The 24,358-nt window shown below is 47.9% G+C and overlaps 1 protein-coding gene across 2 annotated transcripts in view; it reads left to right on the forward strand.

The window, feature by feature from the left end:
• Nucleotides 1–24,358, forward strand: part of mdy (diacylglycerol O-acyltransferase) — a 255,316-nt gene that overhangs the window by 117,903 nt on the left and 113,055 nt on the right. For both annotated transcript variants that reach the window (XM_075698769.1, XM_075698760.1), the window contains 2 exons: nt 9,793–9,833; nt 13,018–13,103. In XM_075698769.1, coding sequence (XP_075554884.1) covers nt 9,793–9,833; nt 13,018–13,103 — 127 coding nt within the window. The remainder of the gene's footprint in view (nt 1–9,792; nt 9,834–13,017; nt 13,104–24,358) is intronic.

Consider the following 24,358-nt stretch of genomic DNA (forward strand, 5'->3'; position numbering starts at 1 on the left):
ACCGAAGTGATGCGCCCTGAACATTACCATGTTATGAGCTATTACTAAGCACGCAAGGCATTGTCAACATACCGCGCGTACGTAACCCGCCAACAGGGTTGCCCGATCGCTCCAACCACAGGTAGCCAAATTGGCCTCCGCGGTAGCCCAAATGTAGCCAAAAGCGAAACTTTTGGGTAGCCCAAACGTCGCCAAAAGCGAAACTCTTGGGTAGCCCAAAAGTAGCCAAAAAGCTTTGTCTTTTTGTGAAGTCATTGCTTAAGCATATTGAATTAATTTTCGGCAAGAATACCTACATATTAGTTCTTCCACGCATGCATGACCTCCGCGCGCATGGTCACAGAGGCCATGCGGCACGGAAAACAGATGCTGCACAACCGCAAGAAGTGCAAAACGCAGGCATGCAGGCAAATTCATAAGGCAAATGCGGTCTTCATAGCAAATGCGCTGTTTTATTTTTCCCAGGGCACCAAAAAATCACGAAAAGAACAAAACACAAATAGCAACGCGCAATAAACACGCTAAGCAATGGCATGCATACAGGCGTTCAGTATTATTACTTACAGCTCGTGATAATTTCGCTTAACACCACACAATGCACTAAACGAAAAACTACAAAAAATTGCAAGACAAAGACAAAATCTAGTACGATATATAGACATAAAATGCTATGATTAAGCATCACGAGCTTAATTAATTATTGCGAAGTGGAACTGCTTGGTCCGTATAAAATGTCAGAGCTGAAACGGGAAAAAAAATTCCTGGTCCGGTTTACAAACCTTGCAGCAGCCTCCGTTCCTGGCCAGGCCAAACTTCACGTGGAGGAGCGCTACCAATGGCTCGTTCGACATTCTATTTCGAAGGTCGGTTTTAATGAGCAAGACCTGGCTGAACACTCGTTCGACGGCGGCATTTGATATGGATAGTGATGGCAAAGACAAGAGGAGGTTTTGGAGTTGTGTAGGGAACGGATGGTTGTGGTGGCTGTGGGGCAACGGAAGAGGATATGTTCTACGTTGGCATTGGAGCAGGGGCAATTTGGGCAGGAAGGGTCCGAGCGAATTGCCACGTAGGCGCCATGCGGCAGGCAGGAAATTCGGCAAATTTCGGTTAGGTTCAGCTCGGTGTTCTCCCTCCGTTCTGGCGCCGAGGTCACCCGCGGCGCACCGTCAACGGGAGCTGAAAGCATCTCACGCTTAAAACGTAGGACGCCGAAAGTTCACATGTGGAGACAGCAACAGTTAGTGTTCGCTGGCGCGCGCGCGCGGGTAGCGTTAGTTCGCGGATGGAGACGTGTTTCCTGAGGCCAGGTTTCTTAATTAAAATCATCAAAAGGCCGCGATGCTTGATTTTTTCACATGCATATGTGTTCTCTAACATAGAACTTGCAAATTTTGATATTGTAGCAGACGCGCTCAATTTCTTTAACCTGCTGTCGTCTGCATTTTGATTCCAGCGTTTTTCATTTGCGCTTAACTATTTCTACTTTTTTTTACACAGGAAAAAGATGTAGCCTAAAAATAGCCGCATAGCCAAAAAGAAAATTCTGACGCCAACACAGACAAAAAGTAGCCCAATTTGGCTATTAATAGCCCAATATGGCAACCCTGCCCGCCAAGAGTTCCATGGCGTTCTGCACATACGTGGTTGGACGCGCCATTTCATAGTGCACGCAGCAGTTTTGCATGCGTAATATTTAGACCGTCTATTATCTCTACCTGGAGTGGTATTTTGTAGAGATCTTTTCATTTTACAATCGTAGTCAGTCACAATATCCGGGTTTCTTTTGCCCTTCGTCGTTGCCTGGCACGCAGCCGCGGCCCCGCAATCGCCGCCTTTGGCCATTTAGCGCGACAGATGTTAATGAGCGAGGATAATCGGATGGTAAGAACCCTTACAAAATGCAGCCACTCTAAATATTCAAACTGGCACCAAATTCGAGATATTCATTTTCGAATTTCAAAGCTCGATCGAGGCAATATTGAAACAGAGCGCGTCCCGCCGTTATATATGCGGAACGCCCCACAAGGAAGTGTGCGATGAAGCTTGAATGATGGCATTGCCGCGGCAAATCCTGACCCGGCACACAGTCACACATGCTTTCCAGGTGAAGCGTGCCGTGTGAGGAGAGAGTTTTCGCCGTTTTAGTACTGCGCACATGACAGCATGTACGCGGCACACAGGCGCTTTGAGGAACCTGTCAGCGCGTGTCAGTGTCACGATATATAGAGCTTTTAGTGCATGAGTGTCCACTTACGTAAACGTACCTAAACATGCTGCGCCTACTGGAAGATAAAAAATAAATAAGAACGCTTGTCCACAATCAAGCCAAGCCAATCCAAACGTACTAGCCGGATCCCTTGTAAGCCACGCACAGTACCACTTTGGCGAAAACGAAGCGCTGCCCCGAACAAACTAGAACTACGAGAGCACAGAGAGAATCCCCCCACGTACGCGCCCAATAGTGTCCCTGTATATGCTCCTGTATATACAGGAACATGCACTAGCGCCCAAAAATGGGACGCGTGCGTACGCGGCGCCACGTATACGAATATCGTGCCATTCGTGGGGCGTTCTGCACATGCGGTCTTCGCAGAACGTGGCGCTCTTATACCTACACAACGAACGCAGTACTAAAACTCTCTAGTGTGTACGTGCCGAGACGTTCAGTTCCAAACTTTGTCGCGCTTGTCGTCAGAGAGCGTTGACGTCAGATATACCAAATATGTTTACGTCAGATATGACTCGGTGTATTGAAATATCAAAATTAGAAATCAGACCGTTATATGCGACCTTATTAGACATTACAGGAGCCTATGACAACGTAGACCGCAACATATTGTGGGATATTCTGGAAGGGGAAGCGCTTGGGCGACGATTGTATACAGCTTTTGAAAGAGAGTTACCTAGGAAATACCGTTCGCGTTGAATGTGAAGGGATGAGGAGCGAGGAGAAAGTTCATATCAACAAGGGACTGAGGCAGGGGTGCCCTTTATCCCCACTGCTGTTTATGATGTACATGGTGAGGATGGTGAGTGCGCTAGAGGAAAGTAATATCGGGTTTAATCTCTCATGCAAACAGGCGGGTACAGTAGTAGACCACCAGCTTCCAGGTTTGTTTCATGCGGACGACATGGTTTTGCTAGCTAACAAGCCAAGTGATATGCAACGTCTAGCTAATATCTCTGGACAGGAAGGCGAGAATTTAGGTCTAAAATTTAGCGTTGAAAAATCAGGTGTTATGGTATTCAATGAAAACAGTGAAAAGACAGTGTCAATCCATGGCCAGGAAATACCTCGGGTAAAAGAATATAACTACCTTGGTATATGGATAAACGAAGGCGATAGATATTTGAAAACGCAGGAAAAAATAACATCGAAGGGGAAGAGAAATGCGGCCATAATGAAACTAAGAGCGCTATGGGGATACAATAGGTACCAGGTGCTCCGGGGTACGTGGAAAGGTGTAGTGGTTCCAGGACTTACACTTCGAAATGTGGATGTTTGCTTAAAATCAGGGGTACAATTAGGACTCGATGGGAACCAAAAGTCAGTGGGACACCTTGCATCGGGCGTTCACGGAAAGACTACAAATGAAGCTGTGCAGGGTGATATTGGCTGGACTAGTTTTGAAGTGAGGGAAGCTCACAGTAAAATTGATTATGAAGAGCGACAGAGGAATATGGAAGAAAGCAAATGGGCTGGGAGAGTTTTCAGGTATTCGTACAGGAAAAACATTGATTCACAGCGAATGAAAATAACTAGGAAGCTTACCAGCAAGTATGCGGCCTGTAGGTTGGGCAACACAGCAACAAAGAATGTCAAGCGAAAAGTCAGAGAGGCTGAGATAGCCTCATGGGTGGCGGCAATGGAAAATAAATCTGAGTAACTATTTTAGAGGAAAAATGAAATCAGGAAAGAAACAATTTAAGAAAGCTCATTACTTCTCGCAGCGAGATCAGGAAGCCTTAGAACACGCACCTATAAAGCGAGATATAAGAAGAAAGAAGAAGCATGTGCTTGTTGCGGTAAAGCTAGGGTAACGATACAAACTTCGGGACGAAAAGAGCAAGCAAAGGGACACCCGTGTCCTTACGGACTCGCAAGCGGCGTGTCGATTATGCATGAACGGAACACTCCCTATACAAGCCATTCGAATCCTGGGCCGCTCACTAGAATGGACCCACGGTGTCGTCTGGTGCCCCGGGCACGAAGGCCTGCGGGGCAACGAAGAGGTGGACTGCGCAGCTCGAGGTCTCACCAGCCGAGCGGCAGACAACACAGTTCTTCAGCCCCCGACAGACCGACGAGCGACCCACGAGTTATTAACGACAGGTCAACAAATACTGCAGGACCTAAGTCTCGAAAGAACACAATACGCTCCCCCACACAAAGCTCTAAATGAACTCCAGGCAAGAGACTGGTGCCGCCTGCAAACGGACACATACCCACACTTGTCTCGTCTGCACGCAATCTCCCCAGACAGATAGATATACGTCCCGTGCATGTCCCTGGTGTAGCAACCATACAGCGACACTCGCGCACATGACAGACGAATGCACCGACCATCCGGGCGACGCAATTTCGCCACGAGTTACAGCACGCACACTCACTATGTGGTCTTGGGAGGCGAGACTCTCCGAACTGGACCTGGGAAGCCAACTGGCGACCCTAGACCAGGCCCGGCGAGCCGCGATCGCCAGTGGAGCCCTGTCAGAGGGAACCACCCAGGAATAAACCGCGCAACGATTTCTGCAATAATAAAGGTCCATCCTCCTCCTCCCAGGGTAACGATGAAGCATGTTTTATTAGAATGTGAAGGTATCGATCGATCCGGGCGCCACTGGACTCCTTGAAGCCCTTGGGTTCAGCGAGAGCAGGGGAAAAGTAAACATGTCCGCAGTAGAGATTAGTGAGCGGCGATCGGAAGATTGGTGGAAGAAAAGTAGGGAAACGACAAACAACGGAAGCGTGCAAAAACAAAGTTCACAATAGGGGTTCTGAAAGGTTGGTTATAGGCATTCATCGTGTTTCTTTTTCTTTTTTTTAACGTAGGTTGGGACATTAGGTAATATAATAGCAAGAGATTGGTGGGGCGGCCCACCGCCCCTATCCAAAGGGGACGCTCATAGCATCCATCCATCCAACCATCCATAGCGGAGTCACCTTTTCTGCGCTCTCGGCACGCTCGTTTCCGTGCGTGTACATATATTAGAGAGTTTTAGTATAGCGTAAAGCAGCAAACGCAAAGAGTTAGCGTTAGCGTTAGCGTTGCGTGCACCACACTGCGCATGCGCTATACGTAAACGCTGCTGGAGCTGTTACGTACGTACGCTATTTTCGAGATTTAGCGGTGAACGCTAACGCACGCAAGGGGAGCCTTACGTACGGCAAGATGGCGGCGCCAGTCGAAGTGAGAGCAGCCCGCTTCGGATCTATCGAGTCGTCTGCCTGCACTGCTAGGCTCATTTGTTCCCCACTAATGCTCGTGTTTGCTTTAGATTTGTGTGATGATGCTTCGACAGTGGCGCACAGGTGACAAATGGGCGTTGTTTACGATATACGTTCTCGATTAGCGGCGCAGTAGGCTTAACGAGAGGGTTTGCTCATAGAGTTAGTAGAACAACTCTATGGGTTTGCTAAATGTGTTTGCTGTATCCGCCTCGAGATGGCGCCCAAGTGTGTTTCGCTCGTTCGCTTGGCGTAAAGCCGCATGTCAAGCCGATGCATGTCACGTTTTCCGTGGCAAAACACAGTAGTGCGGTCGGTGCTGTGATCACAATGCGTGTGCGTTTTATCCACGACGACGATATGAACCTCCTGACGGAGGTTTTCGCCTTGAACCCATTCGGGCGGACGTCAAGATGGGCGCCCGTTGCAAAAAAGTGGAAAGAAGTGGGAAATCCGCTTTCTGGAAGCGAAATTGCCGGCGAAACGTCCCCTCCGGAATAACTTCGATGTTGAGTGGATCTTGAGGACACGTAGAACCTGCGCGGTCGCTCTCGTTCCGGAAGCATGAGGGCGTCGATGTCATCCCAACTTAAAAAGGACACGTAATATGGGTCCCACAGAACACTCGATCGCGGCATGCCAAGAATAATCGGTATGTTTCGCGACTCTCGACAAAACAACACTCCAACCAAACACCTACATGCGTAATTAACGCAGCGACTGTAGCTTTCGATAAGCTTGACTTAGGGACACACTTGCGGATTCGGCATTGGATAAGCTCGACATTTCGTGTGGACTTGGCTTTCCAGTACTTTGTGTTTTTACATCTAGATGGCGCTGTATTTGCTTGCGTTAACGTTAGCGCTTTTCTTCGTTCCGCTATTCTAAAACACTACTTTGTGCCGCACAGTGCAGCCTTTCTTTGCGTTAGCGTTGCGTCGCACGCTAACGCTAACGCAAGCGTTTTACGCTATACTAAAACTCTCTAAATTGTCGCGGCGTTGGAAACTCGAGGGACAAACGCACCAGTCAGCAGGAACAGTAACAAGAACGGACTGTTTAATACGGCGTGTTAGTCACTTCGCCGTTTCTTTTAAATGCCGATAAAGCTTCTTATCGTCATCGTCCTCGCCGCACTACAGGCGCGGCATTTGTCTCCCTTCCAAGTGAAGCGTTGTCCCGATGCGCAACTTGTGCGTGTGCATGCGCGAAACATTAAAACGCGACTCGCTTGGAAAAGTGCGGCTTAATGCGCACCACATACACCACTTCGGGTAGTTGCTTGTGGCGCCGCGAACAAGTGTTACTATTTCGACTCGGTCTCGGCCCCGGCGGCCGCGTTCTGCTTGGGGGCGACCCGTGTACTGTTCATTTCGGGCACGTTAAAGAACCCTATAGGTGGTCGAAACCGACTACAGCGTGTTTTGTAATGATATCGTCGTTTTCGCACGTAAAACCACACAGAAGTTAATTTAATACGCTCACACGCACCGTCCTGGTGTTTCAGTTACATCGTCACTATCGTCTACCTGCGAGCACCTGTTAGCAGGAGACATCCTTGGGCCAGTTTGCAAGCGTTGACAGGGCGTGCACTAACTGATCACTATTTATAATTGGCCGTGTGGCTCCGCTCAAACCGTGCGTTGGCCTCTGATTGAGGCATTTCGCGATACTCTGCGTATATCAGTGTCGGCACGCTTTCGCAATGCGGCCTAAACGCAGCCGGCTTCGTCGTTGAAGGGCAGTGCCCGCGGGTAGAGACAGACCACGCGTAATCTCGTACGTATCTGTAGGCATACGTACATACTTGGCCTTTCAGTGAACACTTAAAAAAAATCGGGGGTTTGACGTGCCAAAACCACGATATGATTATCAGGCACGCCGGAGGGGGGACTCCGAATTTATTTTGACCACTGTAGTTCTCTCATGTGCACCCACCCATTGCACTGCACACTATGGTGTTCCTTCATTTCGCCCTCATCGAAACGCAGCCACCACGACCGGGATTTGATTCCGTGCCTCAGGCTTAGCAGCGCAACGCCATAGCCACTAGGCCTCCACGGCGGGTTCAGTGAACAGTGTCAAAAGTTAGTAAATACAAATGATTCGAGACCGAACAGTAGTTGTTGCTGACCAACATTTCTAGTAGAAGCGGACGTCGGGTAGCTGCCAACATTTCTAGTAGACGGGGTGGATGGGGATCGGTGGGGTATTTGCCAGCGTGCAATCCGCGTATAGCGGATGCCCGAATTGCAGCGTTCCTATGTACGCATACGCTTTTATCTCTCGTGCACGCAGATCCTTGTCTCGTTATCCACGTGCCGCACTTGAACGCAGGCGTTGCGCTATTCAATGGTGGACAAGCGATATCAACGCGGATATTCCTTTGTATGTTGCATTTTATCGAGGTTCTGCTTATCTGTGTATAGATAAGCATGTTTGTGTACACACAATGCGTGTTATATCCTGGTTCATGGTTCAGTTTACTGCGCTGCTTGTGTTGGAACTGGTAGGTCAGCGCCTTCAGGATCCAAGGAGTGTCATTTGAAGTGCACGTACGAGTTGATTCCCGATTCGAAATTCTGCGCCAGACGCCGACGCGGCACTTTAACTGCCGCAGATGACAGGCATTCCTAAAGACAGGTTAGTCTAGATAAAGAAAATAGAACGATATTATTGGTCGAAATATACTATCGGTGGCGGACGTGGGAAAATGCTTGGCACAGTATGCGTGGCGAACATTGTTTAACTGCGCGAACAAACGAACCACAGAGACAGCATGTGACAAGGACGGGCGCAGTCCTTGTCCCATGCTGCGCCCGTCCTTGTCCCATGCTGTCTCTGCGGTCCGTTTGTTCGCGCAGTTAAACAATGTTCGCTAATATGTACCAACTCGCCCAACAACAAGTTCTTCTAAACAGTATGCGTGGTTAAGAGCAGTGTGACTGACGAGGACAGAGAAAAAAATCGCACAGCACGTACGCTGAATTGCAACTGCATTTATTCACGAAAAACGCTTGCTTAAATACGAACAAAAAATACGTACGCAAAGCTATCACACGCCAAGAGTTCAACAGAAAAGGAAATAAGGAAAAACTAACTTAGATGCCGACACCAGGGACGTCAGACCGTGGCCTACTCTACTTCACAATCGCGACATACCCCGGCTCTCGCGTATGCCTCGCTTGGGCTGCTCGCTTGGCCTTGCACTGCAAGAGTTGTGGTTACGCGCTGGTTTACATCAGTGCTGCTGTGCTTTTCCAGCACGAAAATCAACGGACGCGCGAGCTTGTTGAGACCTACTTACCGCTTACATAAAGAAAAAAGGGATAAAGTGCGTCAGCCAATCAGTATCGCTTTTAGAAAGCGAAGTAACTTTATTACAGAATTGCTAGGCATACGCGAGATTTGTGATATGCCGCGATTTGGAGTAGTGTGTCACCATCTGATGTCCGCAGTGTCCACATCTACTTTTTCGTATATTGTAGTAGTATATCGAGTAGTGAACAGGGTAAGCTCGCATTGTTTGGTGGAAGCGTCAAATATTATACGAAAGTGGTTATAAAAATAGCAAAGCCGCAGTAACTGTCTCACGCATTGGTGTGTAATCTCAACTGCTGTATTGTGGGAATGGAATGTGGAAATAAGAGAAAGCGTAGAAGTAGTACATTCATGTGACGCGCAGTCAAAGGAAGAGAGAACTGGTGCGAATACTTATGCTTTGAAGCATCAGGAGCGACCGGCGCATCAACCGGTTCTCGTTGTGAGCTGACACTATACCTCGCAGTATATTCATTGCTGAAACATCTTGAAGTAGTTTAGCAGAACTCCACCAGAATGCGATGCATGATTCTTCCAAAGCGGTCGAAGTTTGTTTCCTCGGGGATGTTTCCTCCATACAATAGCATAGAAGTGGCCGTTTCCTATCGCCCTCACCTTTTGGTCACCAAACACCGATTTCTTTGCAGTAGGTTATACAGCTGTGGTACAACCGGCCAGGCAATCTTGTGTCCTTGTTTATGTACCGTGGTTGAGTTGCAGTGGTTGATTTGCGCTAGTATTTGCATTCAGCAGTGTCGCGCGGCGTATCGACGTATCCAGACGTCGTATCGCTTCGCGATATTTTTCCCCCTTTTGGGCACTAACGGCGCGAAATCGGGACGAAACAAATCTCTCTCTCTCTCTCTCTTGAAGACAAGAGAAGACACAAAAAAAGTTCGAGCGCTCGAGCTTCTTTTATGTGTCTTCTCTCGTGTGTTTTTCCAATTTCACGCAGTTGGTACTCAAAGTTTAGCATCAACAAACAAGCCCCTTAAAGCTCCTTTTTTGTCTTGCCGCAGGTGTTATCAAACAGCAGAGTGGCCTTGGAGAACCTTATCAAGTGAGTGTGCACTCCTCGTTATCTACCCCCTCCCTTTGGATCCCCCTGTGAGAGAGGGGCAACGAAGAGAAAGTTTGCCTCGCCGAGCTAGCTACCTGACGTCATGATCGCTCCTTAGTTTCTTTCCCCACGCTTTCCCCAGGCATGGCCGCTTCTGTCTCCGCATGGCCTTTAAGAGTGGAGGCGCGCGCATCTCGGGTGCACGGCGCTCTATGACTTACGTAGGTGACGGAAGAAGTAAGCTTTCTGGGGACGATGTTAGGCTTACCTCCTAGTCCGACCGTAGGTGGAATTCCCCCATGTTGTCAAATGCTGTAATGGAGGCATTTTGAGCCAATCAGAGGCTGTACTGCCAATCATACTGCGCCAATAAGACCAATCAGAATCAAGCGTATTGAGCCAACCACAGCTGATGAGGTTGCAAATTCGACGACATGGCGAAATTCAACAACATGGCGGAATTCGACAATGTCCAGAACAGCACCCCGTGCCCATGGCGGTCCATGGGTGCCGCGGGGTTGCTCCACGGGATGCTGCCGCAGTGCTGCCAACCCTAGAGAAATTTGAAGTTTGTCCAAGTCTAAGAAAATTTTGCACTATGACTCGAAGGAAATAAAATCCGTCGCAGATGTATGCTACCCTGACAATCGGCGTGCCAAAGACAGCAAAGGTCTATAAATGGTATAAGCGAGTTCCCAAACCTGTCAGAAGCACTAAGAATCTCTTTGCTTGCTCACTACCTTGCTTGAAACTATGTTTCTCTTCTGCATATTAATCTTCAACCCCACTCTCATACTCTCTCTGTTAAGGTCCTCAATCATTTGTTGTAACCTGTCTGTCTGTCTCCAGTGTTCCTGAACATGACAATGTCATCTGCAAATTGAAGGTTGCTGAGATATTCGCCGTTGGTCCTTACTCCTAAGCCTTCCCAGTTTAATAGCTTGAATACTTCTTCCAAGCACGCAGTGAATAGCATTGGAGAGATTGTGTCTCCTTGTCTGACCCCTTTCTTTATAGGTATCTTTCTACTTTTCTTGTGTAGAATTAAGGTGGCTGTGGAATCTCTGTAGATATTTTCTAGGGTATTTACGTAAGCGGTCTGTACTCCTTGATTACGCAATGCCTCTGTCACTGCTGGTATCTCTACTGAATCAAATGCTTTTTCGTAATCTATGAAAGCTATATAGAGAGGTTTATTGTACTCTGCGGATTTCTCGATAACCTGGTTAATGACGTGGATGTAATCCATTGTAGAGTAACCTTTCCTGAAGCCAGCCTTGGTTGACTAAATTCCAGTGTTGTCCTTATTGTATTGGAGATTATTTTGGTAAACATTTTATATAATACTGGGAGTAAGCTAATGGGCCTATAATTTTTTAGTTCTTTAACGTCGCCCTTTTTGTGGGTTAGTATAATGTCTGCATTCTTCCAGTTTTCTGGGACCCTTGCAGTCGATAGACAATTCGTATAGAGAGCCGCTAGTTTTCCTAGCATTATGTCTCCTCTATCTTTGATTAAATCGACTTATTCCATCCTCTCCTGCGGCTTTTCCCCGTTTCATGTCTTGCAAAGCCTTTCTGACCTCATCTCTAGTTATAGGAGGAGCTTCTGTATACTGTTCATTATTGCTTTGAATAGAGCGCTGCTGAGTCGTCTGGTTAAAATGATTTCCTCAATAGCTAGCGGTACAAGGTAGATATTAAAGGGGGAAAAAGAAAAAAAATTAAGGAGATGTGTTCAGAAATGCTAGACAAAAGCCATGTACAGCATACTGATTAAATCAAGCAGACTAGGTGACTTTTTGTCACCGGCCCGTTTCAAAGAGGACGCCACTAAATCACTGTAACCATCACTGCCATTTTGCGATCAAAACAGTCTTATCTTCCGGCGCCATGCTGGAAGTGGGATCGCGCTGTAGGGTGCACGGCGAACTTGCTTTTCGCGAGGGGTGGCAAGTTTCCGCGTCTTGCTGAGAGCTCTCAACAAGGTTTCGGTATTAGGAAACTTCTTAGCGTGTAGTTAATAAGATGTTAGCTTCGATATAGCCCTAACATCGAAAGGCAAAGGGCCTAGAGGCATTGCTACAGCTTTTCCCGCGATCGAAATATGATATAAATTTAATTCTGGGGTTTCAGGTGCCAAGACCACTATATGATTATAAGGCGCGCCGTAGTCGGGCACTCCGGATTAATTTTTGACCACCTGGGTTTCCTTAACGTGCACCCAACGGGCATTATTGCATTGCGCTCCTGAGTTCGTTGCCGTGCGTTCACTGGAAACAAAATATTCTGAACATACACTCTACGAAGTTAATGGCGTCAAGTTCTTTTTGTTTATGCTGGCAATCCGAAGCGGACGCTTGTCTGCATTAGCAGCGGCGGAGTCCACTAAGTCACCGCGGCTGAGGATGTGCTTCACATTCGCTTCCGGAAATTATTTTTGCAGCCGAATACATCACAGTGGTAGGCCGTTGACCTTTAGTCATCAGACATCGCAGCAATCACAGAGGGAACACATTAGAATCGCACTAATTCGCAATGACACCGCTACCGTACCAGTCTGCCCAGAAAGGGCGAGCTCCGCATACCAGTGCGAGTAGGAGAGCGGCGCGCTGGTTCGACGCTGCGTTCCTCCTCGCAAGCACCGCCCGTCGCAGACAAAATGGCACCACGCGTTTGCAAAGACCGCTTCTTTGTCTGGCGTCTGCTACTCAACGAAACTGCGGTCTAGAAAGTGTAGGTTTTATGCTACGCTCCTGCTGCAAAGAATGGCTTCGTGTAAGTAGGCGGAGCTGCACTTTTCATTTGTTTTCAATAGAAAAAAATTTGCTTCTGAGCATGCATTGTTTTCAATTTGTCCAATGTAGTGTTGTTTAGTCCTTGAAAATGCTTTGTAAGGTCCTTGGAAGTTTTAAAATGTTTCCACAGAAAGTGCACAAATTAGTCTGAAATAAAGTTAAACCTTTCACATCCTATCTCACCACATGGCAACTCAGTTGGAGCGCCAGAGGTGTCTGCACGAAAATTGTTTCTACATAGAGTGCCCCCCCCCCAAAAAAAAACTCTAGGCCATCTCACAGGACCACTGTAGTTGAGATGACCTGCTGTATCTGCGAGGCTTTTTCCTCGAGTGCAATTATACCACATGTTCCTCATTTGAACTGTGTTCCTGTTCGGTTTTGTAGGTATGGAATCTTAGTGGACCCAGGGCAATGGGTGCGGTATCTGCTACTGGATCCCAGAATATGGCCTCCAGTTTATGCTACACTTGGTAAGCATTACTTGTCTCTCGACTTTGTGCTTGCTTGTCGTTGCGTTTCATTGTCCTGTTATATTTACATGTTGTACTACCACTTTATAACTATCAACTTAAACAGTTAGCGTGCGTATGGGTGATGTGTTCCTAACGCATCAGCAACACCTATGCTCAGTTATTATTTAAAATAGGGGACTTCAGATTAAACAACTTTTGCTAGCCGTGATTCTTAGTTGTGGAGGACAGCAAGAATTCTTCTACGATAGTGTCCAACGAACTTAAGTAAATTTTCTTTTGGGGTAATACAATAAAGTTATTTTACTCACTCTTTTGAAGTAATAACTTTAGTCAGCATACTGCAATAGCGAAATTGCAATTGTGCAACGTTCTCTAAACAAGACAACTTGGTACGAATCCAGCGGCTTGTACCAGTTTAAAAACAGCCGCTCCATAAACTTAAAAAAATTAATCTTATTAGAGGTATTTTGTCCCACAATGCATAAAGAAGTGACTTTATGAAAATGGCATGTAGCATGCCACTGCATTTGCCCGAAATACGTACGTTTGTGCACAGATATGTCTAAACGTGTTATGGTGTCAGAATTCACACTAAGTGGACAGATCCGCCGTGGTTGCATAGTGGCTTTGGTCTTCTGATCATTGACAAATTTAGGCGCTCCGCGTATAAATCGTATCATGAGAAGCCAACAAAGACACCAAGGAAAACATAGGGGAAATTACTTGTACTTACTAATTGAATTAAAGAAATGATAAATTAATGGCAATGAAAGTGGATGAAAAAACAACTTGCCGTAGGTGGGAAACGATCCCACGTCTTCGCATTATGCGTGCGATGCTCGGACCATCGCATTGCACAGCTTCAGCCGCCGCGTAACCACTGCGTGAAACCATTCACTTGTCGCAATTATCGTGACGCAAGTACTGCAATGTAAAGTTTGTGACGCGATAATCAGTGCTTGCTAATTATTTTTATTTTTTCTGCCGAGGGATACCCGCTCCACCTCGTTCATTTAGTGCTTGGTATAAGATTTCAGAGTGATTAACAATCGCCACAAGTCGCTAGAGCTTGGCATTAATGTATTAATGCAACCACTTGATTTCTTTAAAACGAGGGAAAATGCCTCCTGCGGTTTACTCTAAACACAAAGCAAACACAAACACAAAATTGGTATGATTATGGCGAACGGGGAGGGTGCGACGGTCACACATCGCGTTCTCGACGTGGGCAGTCGCTGATCCTACTACAGCGCAAGGATAAATGCTTCTGTACATTGTCAAAAACCTATGGGGGCACTTAAGCAATTTTTATGGTGTGTGAATGCGAGAGCACTACTTGTCGCTGAGTGTTGTTGCGACGTCGGGGTCTGAGAGAGAGAGCAAATGATAAAGGAAAGACAGGGAGGTTAACCAGGACTGAGCCCGGTTGGCTACCCTACACTGGGGAAAGGGAAAAGGGGACGGAAAGATTAAAAGAAGAAAAGAAAGTCTACTGGGTATATCGTTCGGTCACTCAGTCCAGATCACAGACGCTGGACTGAGTGGCCATTAAGGTTCCGTGGCTTATTGTGATGTGCCAGGTGCCGGGCGATCGAGAGGTCCGGGGTGACGTCCAAGAGGTGGGAAGACGGGTTTATCTACAAATTTACATGTTGATGGTTTACATGTACGAGCACACCCACAACAGTCCAGCTCCGCTTTTTATCCAGTTCATTTGCCCCGTTCGCTCGTCAAGGGAACTCACTGGTCTTCTTCTTGGCCAATCACAATAGTCAAAACCGTTCGCAAAATTCAGCCCATGACGTCGCACCGTTCCGTCGGACTCCCTCTCCAATATGTATATGTATCGAATATATGGACCACGGAACAGTCGGCAAAGGCAAAGTGCAACTCCGGCGGCGATTTTTTGACTATGTCAAGGTAATGGAATATTTAGGTTCCCGAGACACTCCTGTCACGCGTCTGATAGTAGAATTGCTACGCAAATTCGAAAATGTTAAATAAGCAAGAAAACCGCGGAAACAAAACCGGTACCTTACCAAGCAGCCGAGCGAACTTCGTGTGACGTCACGAGTGTCCCCACTGGGAAAGGCGTGCAAGGCGTGCCGGTCTCGCCCGCTGGCAGCGAAAAGCAGGCGCTTCGCTGTATCGTGACCGCGCCCGACCTTCGGTCACAATGTCAGCAGCACCAGCGCTTCGAATCTGTCAAATATTGACAGATAATATTTTGACGAATTCGATAGCCACGGATCACCGTTCGCATTCGACCCGCCACCATGAGAGCCAGCGCCCATGCGCTACATATCATGTTGCGACATGAAGACCAAGGGTAGCCCTAACCGCTGATATTATGCGTGCTGCTTGCTATTTTAGGTGTTTTACCCCTTCTCGGGGAAACGCTTCGCATGCTTACTGCAAGATGTGGAGCACGACCTTCCGCATTTGTATTTTGCAGGAATGCCGCTGGCAGTCCAAAGCGCCGAACAGTGCGTTTGTTTACATCGCCGCGTGCAGCGACTACTCGTCGTTCGATTGAGATATAACACTGGCCGCTCATTGGTGGCATCAATTAATGTCAGAACATATCAAAACAGTCAGATTTTGTGCATGTAAGCACCGTTGCATCACTCTGAATCGCGCTGATATGAGCGACCACGCAGCTTCGAAAGCAGCGAGCCGGAGAGTGTAGTACGAGAGCGTTGTTACGCTGCCTATATATAGGTATCATTCTTCGTATTCTCTTCATGCACACAATATGTTCCGTACAGTGGACATAGGTGAGGACTTTGCGAGTATGATCGTTCATTTAGAAAACGCGTAATTTTCTCGCAGAAACGCCGATGCCAGTATAGACACTGTGAGCAGCTGAACGAGGCGGTTGTTTATGCTGCTGATCGAGCTCTCTCTCTCTCTCTCTCTCTCTCTCTCTCTCTCTCTCTCTCTCTCTCTCTCTCTCTCGAAGGGCCTACTGCCAATTTGTGATACGAGGCAAGCAGTGCACCTCGGAAGCTTAATAATGAGTCTGCATGACAATACGTAACAATACATCCATGTTCGTCGTCGCATTTAATTTAGGGAAATGCCGATGAGTGCGGCGGGCAGCTTGCCGTCGAAAACGGCAACGTACCGATGTTGATACTGCTCCATCTCGACGCTTCTCTCTTTTTGTGTGTGCACTGTACGAAATGAAGAATCGTTTATTTGAAATTCGTATGGTCAAAACTGTGCTGCAGAAGGAGTTTTCTTCATCCTGATGGCTTAATTAGCTTCAGCTCAGTCGCTCAGGTCCGCCAACAGCAGATGCATGAACTACGCGACTGTGACGTATAGGCTTAACCTCGGCTGAACGCGATCGGCATCGGCTCAAACTGTGTGTGCGGATGGCGAGGCCTGAAGTTCGTGCAGCCAACAACGCAACACCACTTGCCTCCCATCTCTTGCACGTGTACAGTTAGCGCAACTTCTCGCGACAGCACCTTCTCACACCATGCATGCACCAACCAGCTCACGATTGTCGATTCCTCGACGCTCTCATCGCTGCCGTCTGCATGATCCTGGAATGCTCTGCATGGAACACTCCTGACGCCATACGCAATGTGGCCTTAAACTGAGGAGGAGGCAAGGTAGGGTGTTCGAGGCAATTAAATTCATTTGTAAAAGATCTGATGCTCACAAACCTGCTTTTTTTGGGATATGACGGAAGTGTTCAGAGGAACGTACCAAGCGAATTTCATGGACATCCGTTGACATCGAAAAATCGCCGGAGTTGCCCTTTAAGTCTCAGATAGGCGTTTGTTAGCGTCCCCTTGGACTCGGAAAGTAAACGACGGCTCCAGGTCTCTCTTCGAACGCGCTCACGCGCCCCAAGGTACATGGGTAAATTCAACGCATTCCCCGCCGCGAAGTGCGGTCGCGCCGGTAGTTCTAGTAGATAGCCTTTGGATGGAAATGTTGTCACAAGGCCGTCTTGTCGCTTTATCTTGCAAGAGCGAACGTGCCCATCTCCTCCTCCGTAGACTTCAGTCACCCTGAAGTCTACGGAGGACGTGGAAGTCCACGGAGGACTTAGAAGTCCACGGAGGACGTGGAAGCATTTGACGTGGAAAGTTTTCAGCTTGTACAAGTACAACATCACCTTCCTGAACTTTGTTATTGCCCCATTTCTCACAGAAGTTTGCTGATCTAAGTTGGAGTAAATACTCTTTGGTCCATCGTTTCCAAAAGTTTTCGGTCAGGCGCCTTCTGTACTGAAGTCTCCGTACAGCCTCCGTACGCGTTGATATCTCCGGTTCCTCGATGTTGTTTTGTGGTATCGTCGTGAACCTACTGCCAGTCGACAAATCGGCAGGAGTCAGAGAGCATGCTTCGCAGTCTTCGGATTCGATGAAACTGGTCTAAAATTGACGACGGCTTCAACTTCTGCGAGTACTGTCATGAGTTCTTCGGAGTTGAGGCAGGCTCTTTGAAGAATGTTGCCAAGCAGTGTCTTAAAGCTCTTACAAGCCGCTCCCACCATACACGCCACCATGGAGCGTTTGGCACAATATTCTTTATTTTGACTGAAGACGGACCGACGCCGTCTAGCTATACCAGTCGTGGTGTATCGCAACGCGGAGTACTCAACCCGACCCTGTTCAACCTGGTGCTCGTTGGTCTCGCCGATTCGTTACCGCAAAACGTTCAGCTTTCCGTATATGCAGACGACATTTGCATATGGGGGCTTCAGGAGTGACACGTCTACAAGACCGCGCACGACTTCAGAAGGCTTCAACGGCCGTGTCAACATACCTAAGAAGGCAAGGCCTGGAGCTTTCCCCTGAGAAATGTGCGCTCGTTGCTTTTACTCGCGAAGCGATGGCCCCGTATGCTTTGCGGATTAATGACCAAACTGTACGATAAAGACGAACGCACCGCTTTCTTGGTGTCATCATTGATAGGGACTTGTCTTGGAGCCCTCACGTCTCGTACATGACAAAGCGTTTGACCGCCATCGTGCACCTTCTTGCGTTTTTCGGCGGGAACTCCTGGGGCGCTACAGTTCCGTCAATGTTGCAACTATATAAAGCACTGTTTTGGGCTTCTTGTGGTACAGCTTACCTGTACTAGGAAATAATTGCACTACAAATATCCGCAAACTCCAGAGTGTGCAAGCACAAGCGCTCAGAACTTGTCTCGGTCTCCCCAAAACTACGTCATCGATTGCGACAGTGGCCATTGTCGGAGACACTCCTTTGACAGTCTACAGAGATATAGATGTCCTGAGAGCACATATCCGACACCTGACTCGGATTCCCTCACACCATCTTGATTTGCTTGCCAGCAAAGAGGCCACATTCAACTTTTGCCAAAAGTGTTGTAAGACATCAGTCCTACTTGACATCAGAATTTACGCCTGCTACACGATTATCAGACCCATTGTGGTGTCTGAACCGGCCGCAAGTGCAATTGACAATTCCGGGAATCGGAAAGAAAGCTGGAGCGTCGTTGCAAGCTTTGAAACAAGCAACTTTGGAACACATTCACAACGTACACAGATTCCTCCAAGATGTCTACACAGATGGTTCGGTAAACTCAACAGCCCAGCTGCTGAAGCTGCACGAGTGAATAGAGTGTTACGTTTCGCCTACGACGCGCGGTATAGCCGGCGCGGATGCAGCGGACGCCGGGGCTTCGTTCAAAGCGGCGGACATTTTGGCCCGTTCAGCGCCGCCGCTACGCCTCCCCGCCAAGCGCGTCCAGGCATGTTCCAATGCCACGTGTCTTCGTGTGTGCGTGTGTGTGTGTGTGCATGTTGGTGCCCACGCTTGTCAAAGCGCGGCAGCCGGGGAGAGGAGCTCCCCCAACTGTGAAGCGAGGAGGTCTGAACGGCGCCGGCCCGGCGGATACGTCACCTACTCGTCTCAACGTGCCCGAGCGGCGCCGTCACGTGCGCCTCTATCGAGGCGTTCCTTCTTGCCCTCAACTGCGAGAGTATAAAAGCAGCTGCCCCCGGAAGCCAAGAGAGAGGCTCCGATTTCTTCTGTCGAGTAACGTGCTCTCCCGTCTCTCCACTTCGGTCGACCTGACCGGCCGCTCTTTTGCGATGCTAGAATAAACAAATTGTTCTGTTAGCAGTCGACTCATGCTTTTCCAGGACCTTCGGATGCTTCCAGTTGTGCCCCAGGCCGCCAGGCCAACGCTACCCCTGGGGCTTGCGACCCCGATTGCAACAACCGGTGCCAGCGCTGGGATTGCAACAAGAGCAATGTCTCTTCTTCTCTTCTAACCGTGTCCTTACGAAGAGAGGCCCTGCGAAGTCCACTCTGACCACTTCAAACGCGTGTGCTTGTGTACTTCCATGCGGAAGGCTCGGTTCGCTCTTGGATTCCAGTGACTCTGTTGCAAACAAACTGTTTCCATTTCTGTGCATCGCCTCTAAGCCATGATAATGTTATTGTCGAGTCCGTCCACATAGTGTAACGTAGCTGGGAGTCCGTAAGCGCGCTGGATACGAAGCTCATCAACCTTGCACTAATTCATCATCATCATCATCATCAGCCTGGTTACGCCCACTGCAGGGCAAAGGCCTCTCCCATACTTCTCCAACAACCCCAGTCATGTACTAATTGTGGCCATGTCGTCCCTGCAAACTTCTTAATCTCATCCGCCCACCTAACTTTCTGCCGCCCCCTGCTACGCTTCCCTTCCCTTGGGATCCAGTCCGTAACCCTTAATGACCATCGGTTATCTTCCCTCCTCATTACATGTCCTGCCCATGCCCATTTCTTGATTTCAACTAAGATGTCATTAACTCGCGTTTGTTCCCTCACCCAATCTGCTCTTTTCTTATCCCTTAACGTTACACCTATCATTCTTCTTTCCATAGCTCGTTGTGTCGTCCTCAATTTGAGTAGAACCCTTTTAGTAAGCCTCCAGGTTTCTGCCCCGTAGGTGAGTACTGGTAAGACACAGCTATTATATACTTTTCTCTTGAGGGATAATGGCAACCTGCTGTTCATGATTTGGGAATGCCTGCCAAACGCACCCCAGCCCATTCTTATTCTTCGGATTATTTCCGTCTCATGATCCGGATCCGCCGTCACTACCTGCCCTAAGTAGATGTATTCCCTTACGACTTCCAGTGCCTCGCTGCCTATTGTAAATTGCTGTTCTCTCCCGAGACTGTTAAGCATTACTTTAGTTTTCTGCAGATTAATTTTTAGACCCACTCTTCTGCTTTGCCTCTCCAGGTCAGTGAGCATGCATTGCAATTGGTCCCCTGAGTTACTAAGCAAGGCAATATCATCAGCGAATCGCAAGTTACTAAGGTATTCTCCATTAACTTTTATCCCCAATTCTTCCCAATCCAGGTCTCTGAATACCTCCTGTAAACACGCTGTGAATAGCATTGGAGAGATCGTATCTCCCTGTCTGACGCCTTTCTTTATTGGGATATTGTTGCTTGCTTTATGGAGGACTACGGTGGCTGTGGAGCCGCTATAGATATCTTCCAGTATTTTTACATATGGCTCATCTACACCCTGATTCCGTAATGCCTCCATGACTGCTGAGGTTTCGACTGAATCAAACGCTTTCTCGTAATCAATGAAAGCTATATTTAAGGGTTGGTTATATTCTGCACATTTCTCTATCACTTGATTGATAGTGTGAATATGGTCTATTGTTGAGTAGCCTTTACGGAATCCTGCCTGGTCCTTTGGTTGACAGAAGTCTAAGGTGTTCCTGATTCTATTTGCAATTACCTTAGTAAATACTTTGTAGGCAACGGACAGTAAGCTGATCGGTCTACAATTTTTCAAGTCTTTGGCGTCCCCTTTCTTATGGATTAGGATTATTTTAGCGTTCTTCCAAGATTCCGGTACGCTCGAGGTCATGAGGCATTGCGTATACAGGGTGGCCAGTTTCTCTAGAACAATCTGTCCACCATCCTTCAACAAATCTGCTGTTACCTGATCCTCCCCAGCTGCCTTCCCCCTTTGCATATCTCCTAAGGCTTTCTTTACTTCTTCCGGCGTTACCTTCGGGATTTCGAATTCCTCTAGACTATTTTCTCTTCCATTATCGTCGTGGATGCCACTGGTACTGTATAAATCTCTATAGAACTCCTCAGCCACTTGAACTATCTCATCCATATTAGTAATGATATTGCCGGCTTTGTCTCTTAACGCATACATCTGATTCTTGCCAATTCCTAGTTTCTTCTTCACTGTTTTTAGGCTTCCTCCGTTCCTGAGAGCATGTTCAATTCTATCCATATTATACTTCCTTATGTCAGCTGTCTTACGCTTGTTGATTAACTTCGAAAGTTCTGCAAGTTCTATTCTAGCTGTAGGGTTAGATGCTTTCATACATTGGCGTTTCTTTATCAGATCTTTCGTCTCCTGCACTAATTAAGGCTCCCAGAAGTTCTAGACGAGGCAAAGTTACCGTCTTGATTGGAGCAACGCGTGACTTTGCGATGAGTAACTGGAGTCGTGTTGCTCGCTCAGTAACGACGTAGACCATAGCGCCGTATGCGAACGGACTTGCATCGCAAAAAACGTGCCCTTCTAGTACGTGGGGCACTTTCTCTTAGCTGCTGCCGATGTAACACACCACCCTAATTGAGGGCATCTTTGTCAACTGGCTCACCCAGTCTTGCCATTCTGTTCGTAAGTCTGCGGGTAGACACTCGTCCCAGTCAATTCCACGGGTTCAGATCCCTTGAAACAATATTCGTACAGATACAGTATACGGCGCGATGAATCACATTGGATAGTACACTCGATGTTGCCTATAGGACGAACCTTTTCGAACCCACATATGCTACCTGAAGGCATCGATGTAGCCGGATTCGAGACCCTCGTCTCGAATACGAGGGTCTCGTATACGAATATACGAAATACCAATACGAGGGTCTCAAATCCGGCTACATTGATGCCTTTAGGTAGCATATGTGGGTTTATTGACCAGTTGCCTTCACCCAAAAAGATCACTTTCTCGTGACGCCTGCGGCAAAAAGGACGTTCGACGTCCGCCGCCAAGGTCTGTGAGTGGTGGCGCTGGCTAACACTCCCAGGGTTCTACTAGGACACATAAATACCCAAGAAAGTGAATGGGGAAACAGCGCCGCGGTAGCTCAATTGGTAGAGCATCGCACGCGAAATGCGAAGGTGGTTGGTTCGGTTCCCACCTGCGACAAGTTGGTTTTTAATCCACTTTCATTTCCATTAATTTATCGCTTCTTTATTTCATTTATTAAGCACAAGTAATCTCCCCTATGTTATCCTTGGTGTCAGTGTTGTTGGCTTCTCATGATATGACTAATAAAAATCGGGCCCCTCGGTTAACCACCTTTCTTCTCGTTTATATATATATATATATATATATATATATATATATATATATATATATATATATATATATATATAACGTGTGTGTGTGTGTGTGTATTCTTAGTGTCCATCTGGGCTTAAATGACGCTAATAAACGCCTATCTGAGTCTTAAGTCTTCGTCTGCTGTTCCTATATACATAGGAACAGCATATATATATATATATATATATATATATATATATATATATATATATATATATAGAAAGAGGGAGAAAGGTGAAGGAAGGTGGAGGAGTTGTAGTTGTCGGCGTAGACCCCCTCCCGAAATAAATTTCTGGCTACGCCACTGAGGCAAGGCTTTAGAGAGTGGAACATTTTCGCGACGTTCTTACACGACTGCCTCATGCCGGAAGTGGCGTTGCGCTGAGTGCATATCAAATATACCATCTGTGGGCAGTCACTTTCAAGGACGAGAAAGGAAAAAAAATATATTGTCGCTGCAGACGCGTTCGATGTCAAGGACCACCGCTGTGTGGTCGTCGACCCGTGTGACCGAGGCATCCGAATGAAGCTGTACTGGCATCTTCACGGAATACCTGACGGCGACGCACGCACTGCTTTGTCACCTTTGGGAAAAGTTACTGAAATCGCCAGAGACAAGTGGCAGGTGCAAGGATGCATTGACAGAGGGTCAGCCACCCGTTCTGTGGCATTGAAGCTGAAGGTGGGCGTCACCGCCGAGGACTTGACCCACCAGCTGCGAATAGCGGAAGAAGATGCGCTCGTGCACTTCTCAGGCAGAGCTGCCCTCTGCTCAGATACCGTGGCATCGGGCACATACGACGCGAGTGCCACGTACCACGCTGCGGGCTTCGTTGTCGTTACTGTCACGACGAGACCATGTACGTGCGCGTCCACGCCACAGTGACAAGCCCGGCATTGCAGGAAGATGTGACAGATCACCTCATGGACGTGTTAGATGCAGTGGAAGCCGCTGGTGAAGGGAGATGTCCAACCCTTGATGCTAACGCCCTTGAAGAAGGTAGCATCTGCTGATGAAGCCAAGTCATTGGACGGCTTGAAAGACCCGCGGGGTGACACGAGATAGAGATCGAGGAAAAAGACGCCGAAGAAACTTGTACCTCAGCAGAAGTGACGACCGGGGGAACAACAGGACACTTTCGACACCGTGATGCCTACTTCAAATAGTGCGCCTGCTAAGAGGCTTCGCGAGGAGGCGGATGAGCAGGAGGAAGAGGGTCAGGAGACAGGGAGTGACGAACCTCCACCGAAGGCTCCACCGGGACGCCGACCGGCCTTCAAACCCAAGCCCGGCGTTCTAGCCAAACGCCGCACTTTAACCCCGACGTCTCCGCGTTAGCGTAGTCGTTTCTAGGAGAGCAATTGTGTTGTCGAGGTCTGGGGACTTGGGTTCGTGGGCAGGATGTGCGTCGGCCGTCGTCATTGTGGTTAGCTAAGCCCAGAAAACAAAGGCTCTCTTGACTAGACCACCAAGTCACCGAAGCAGGAGATGCGAGTCGGACGATGTGCGGTAACTAGTTTAGATTCTATTTTCTTTACATAGCAGTTAATTTTTCGTGTGGTCTTTGTGTTGCGACGTTGAACATGCGTGGATTGAGCGGGCGTAGAAGGCAGTGCCAAGTTAACTGTATTCTTGCTCAAAATAATCTTGACTTAGTGGCCGTTCGAGAAACGAAAATTGCGAATGGTAAACACACGGAGCAAATGGTTGACGTTTCCCGCCCCAAATATACCGTATGTGTATGTCACGCGGCGGGGTGGTCTGGGGGCTGCCTTAGTATTTATTTATATTTTTTGCGTAGCAACATTGCCGTAGTTTAAGCGGTCACGTCATCCGAGGATGGTAGAATGGTCCGTTGTGATTTTACTTTTTCAGAGATGCCTTGGAAGGTGAT

This window comes from Dermacentor variabilis, chromosome 1, assembly GCF_050947875.1.
Source record: "Dermacentor variabilis isolate Ectoservices chromosome 1, ASM5094787v1, whole genome shotgun sequence".
Classification (NCBI taxonomy): domain Eukaryota; kingdom Metazoa; phylum Arthropoda; class Arachnida; order Ixodida; family Ixodidae; genus Dermacentor; species Dermacentor variabilis.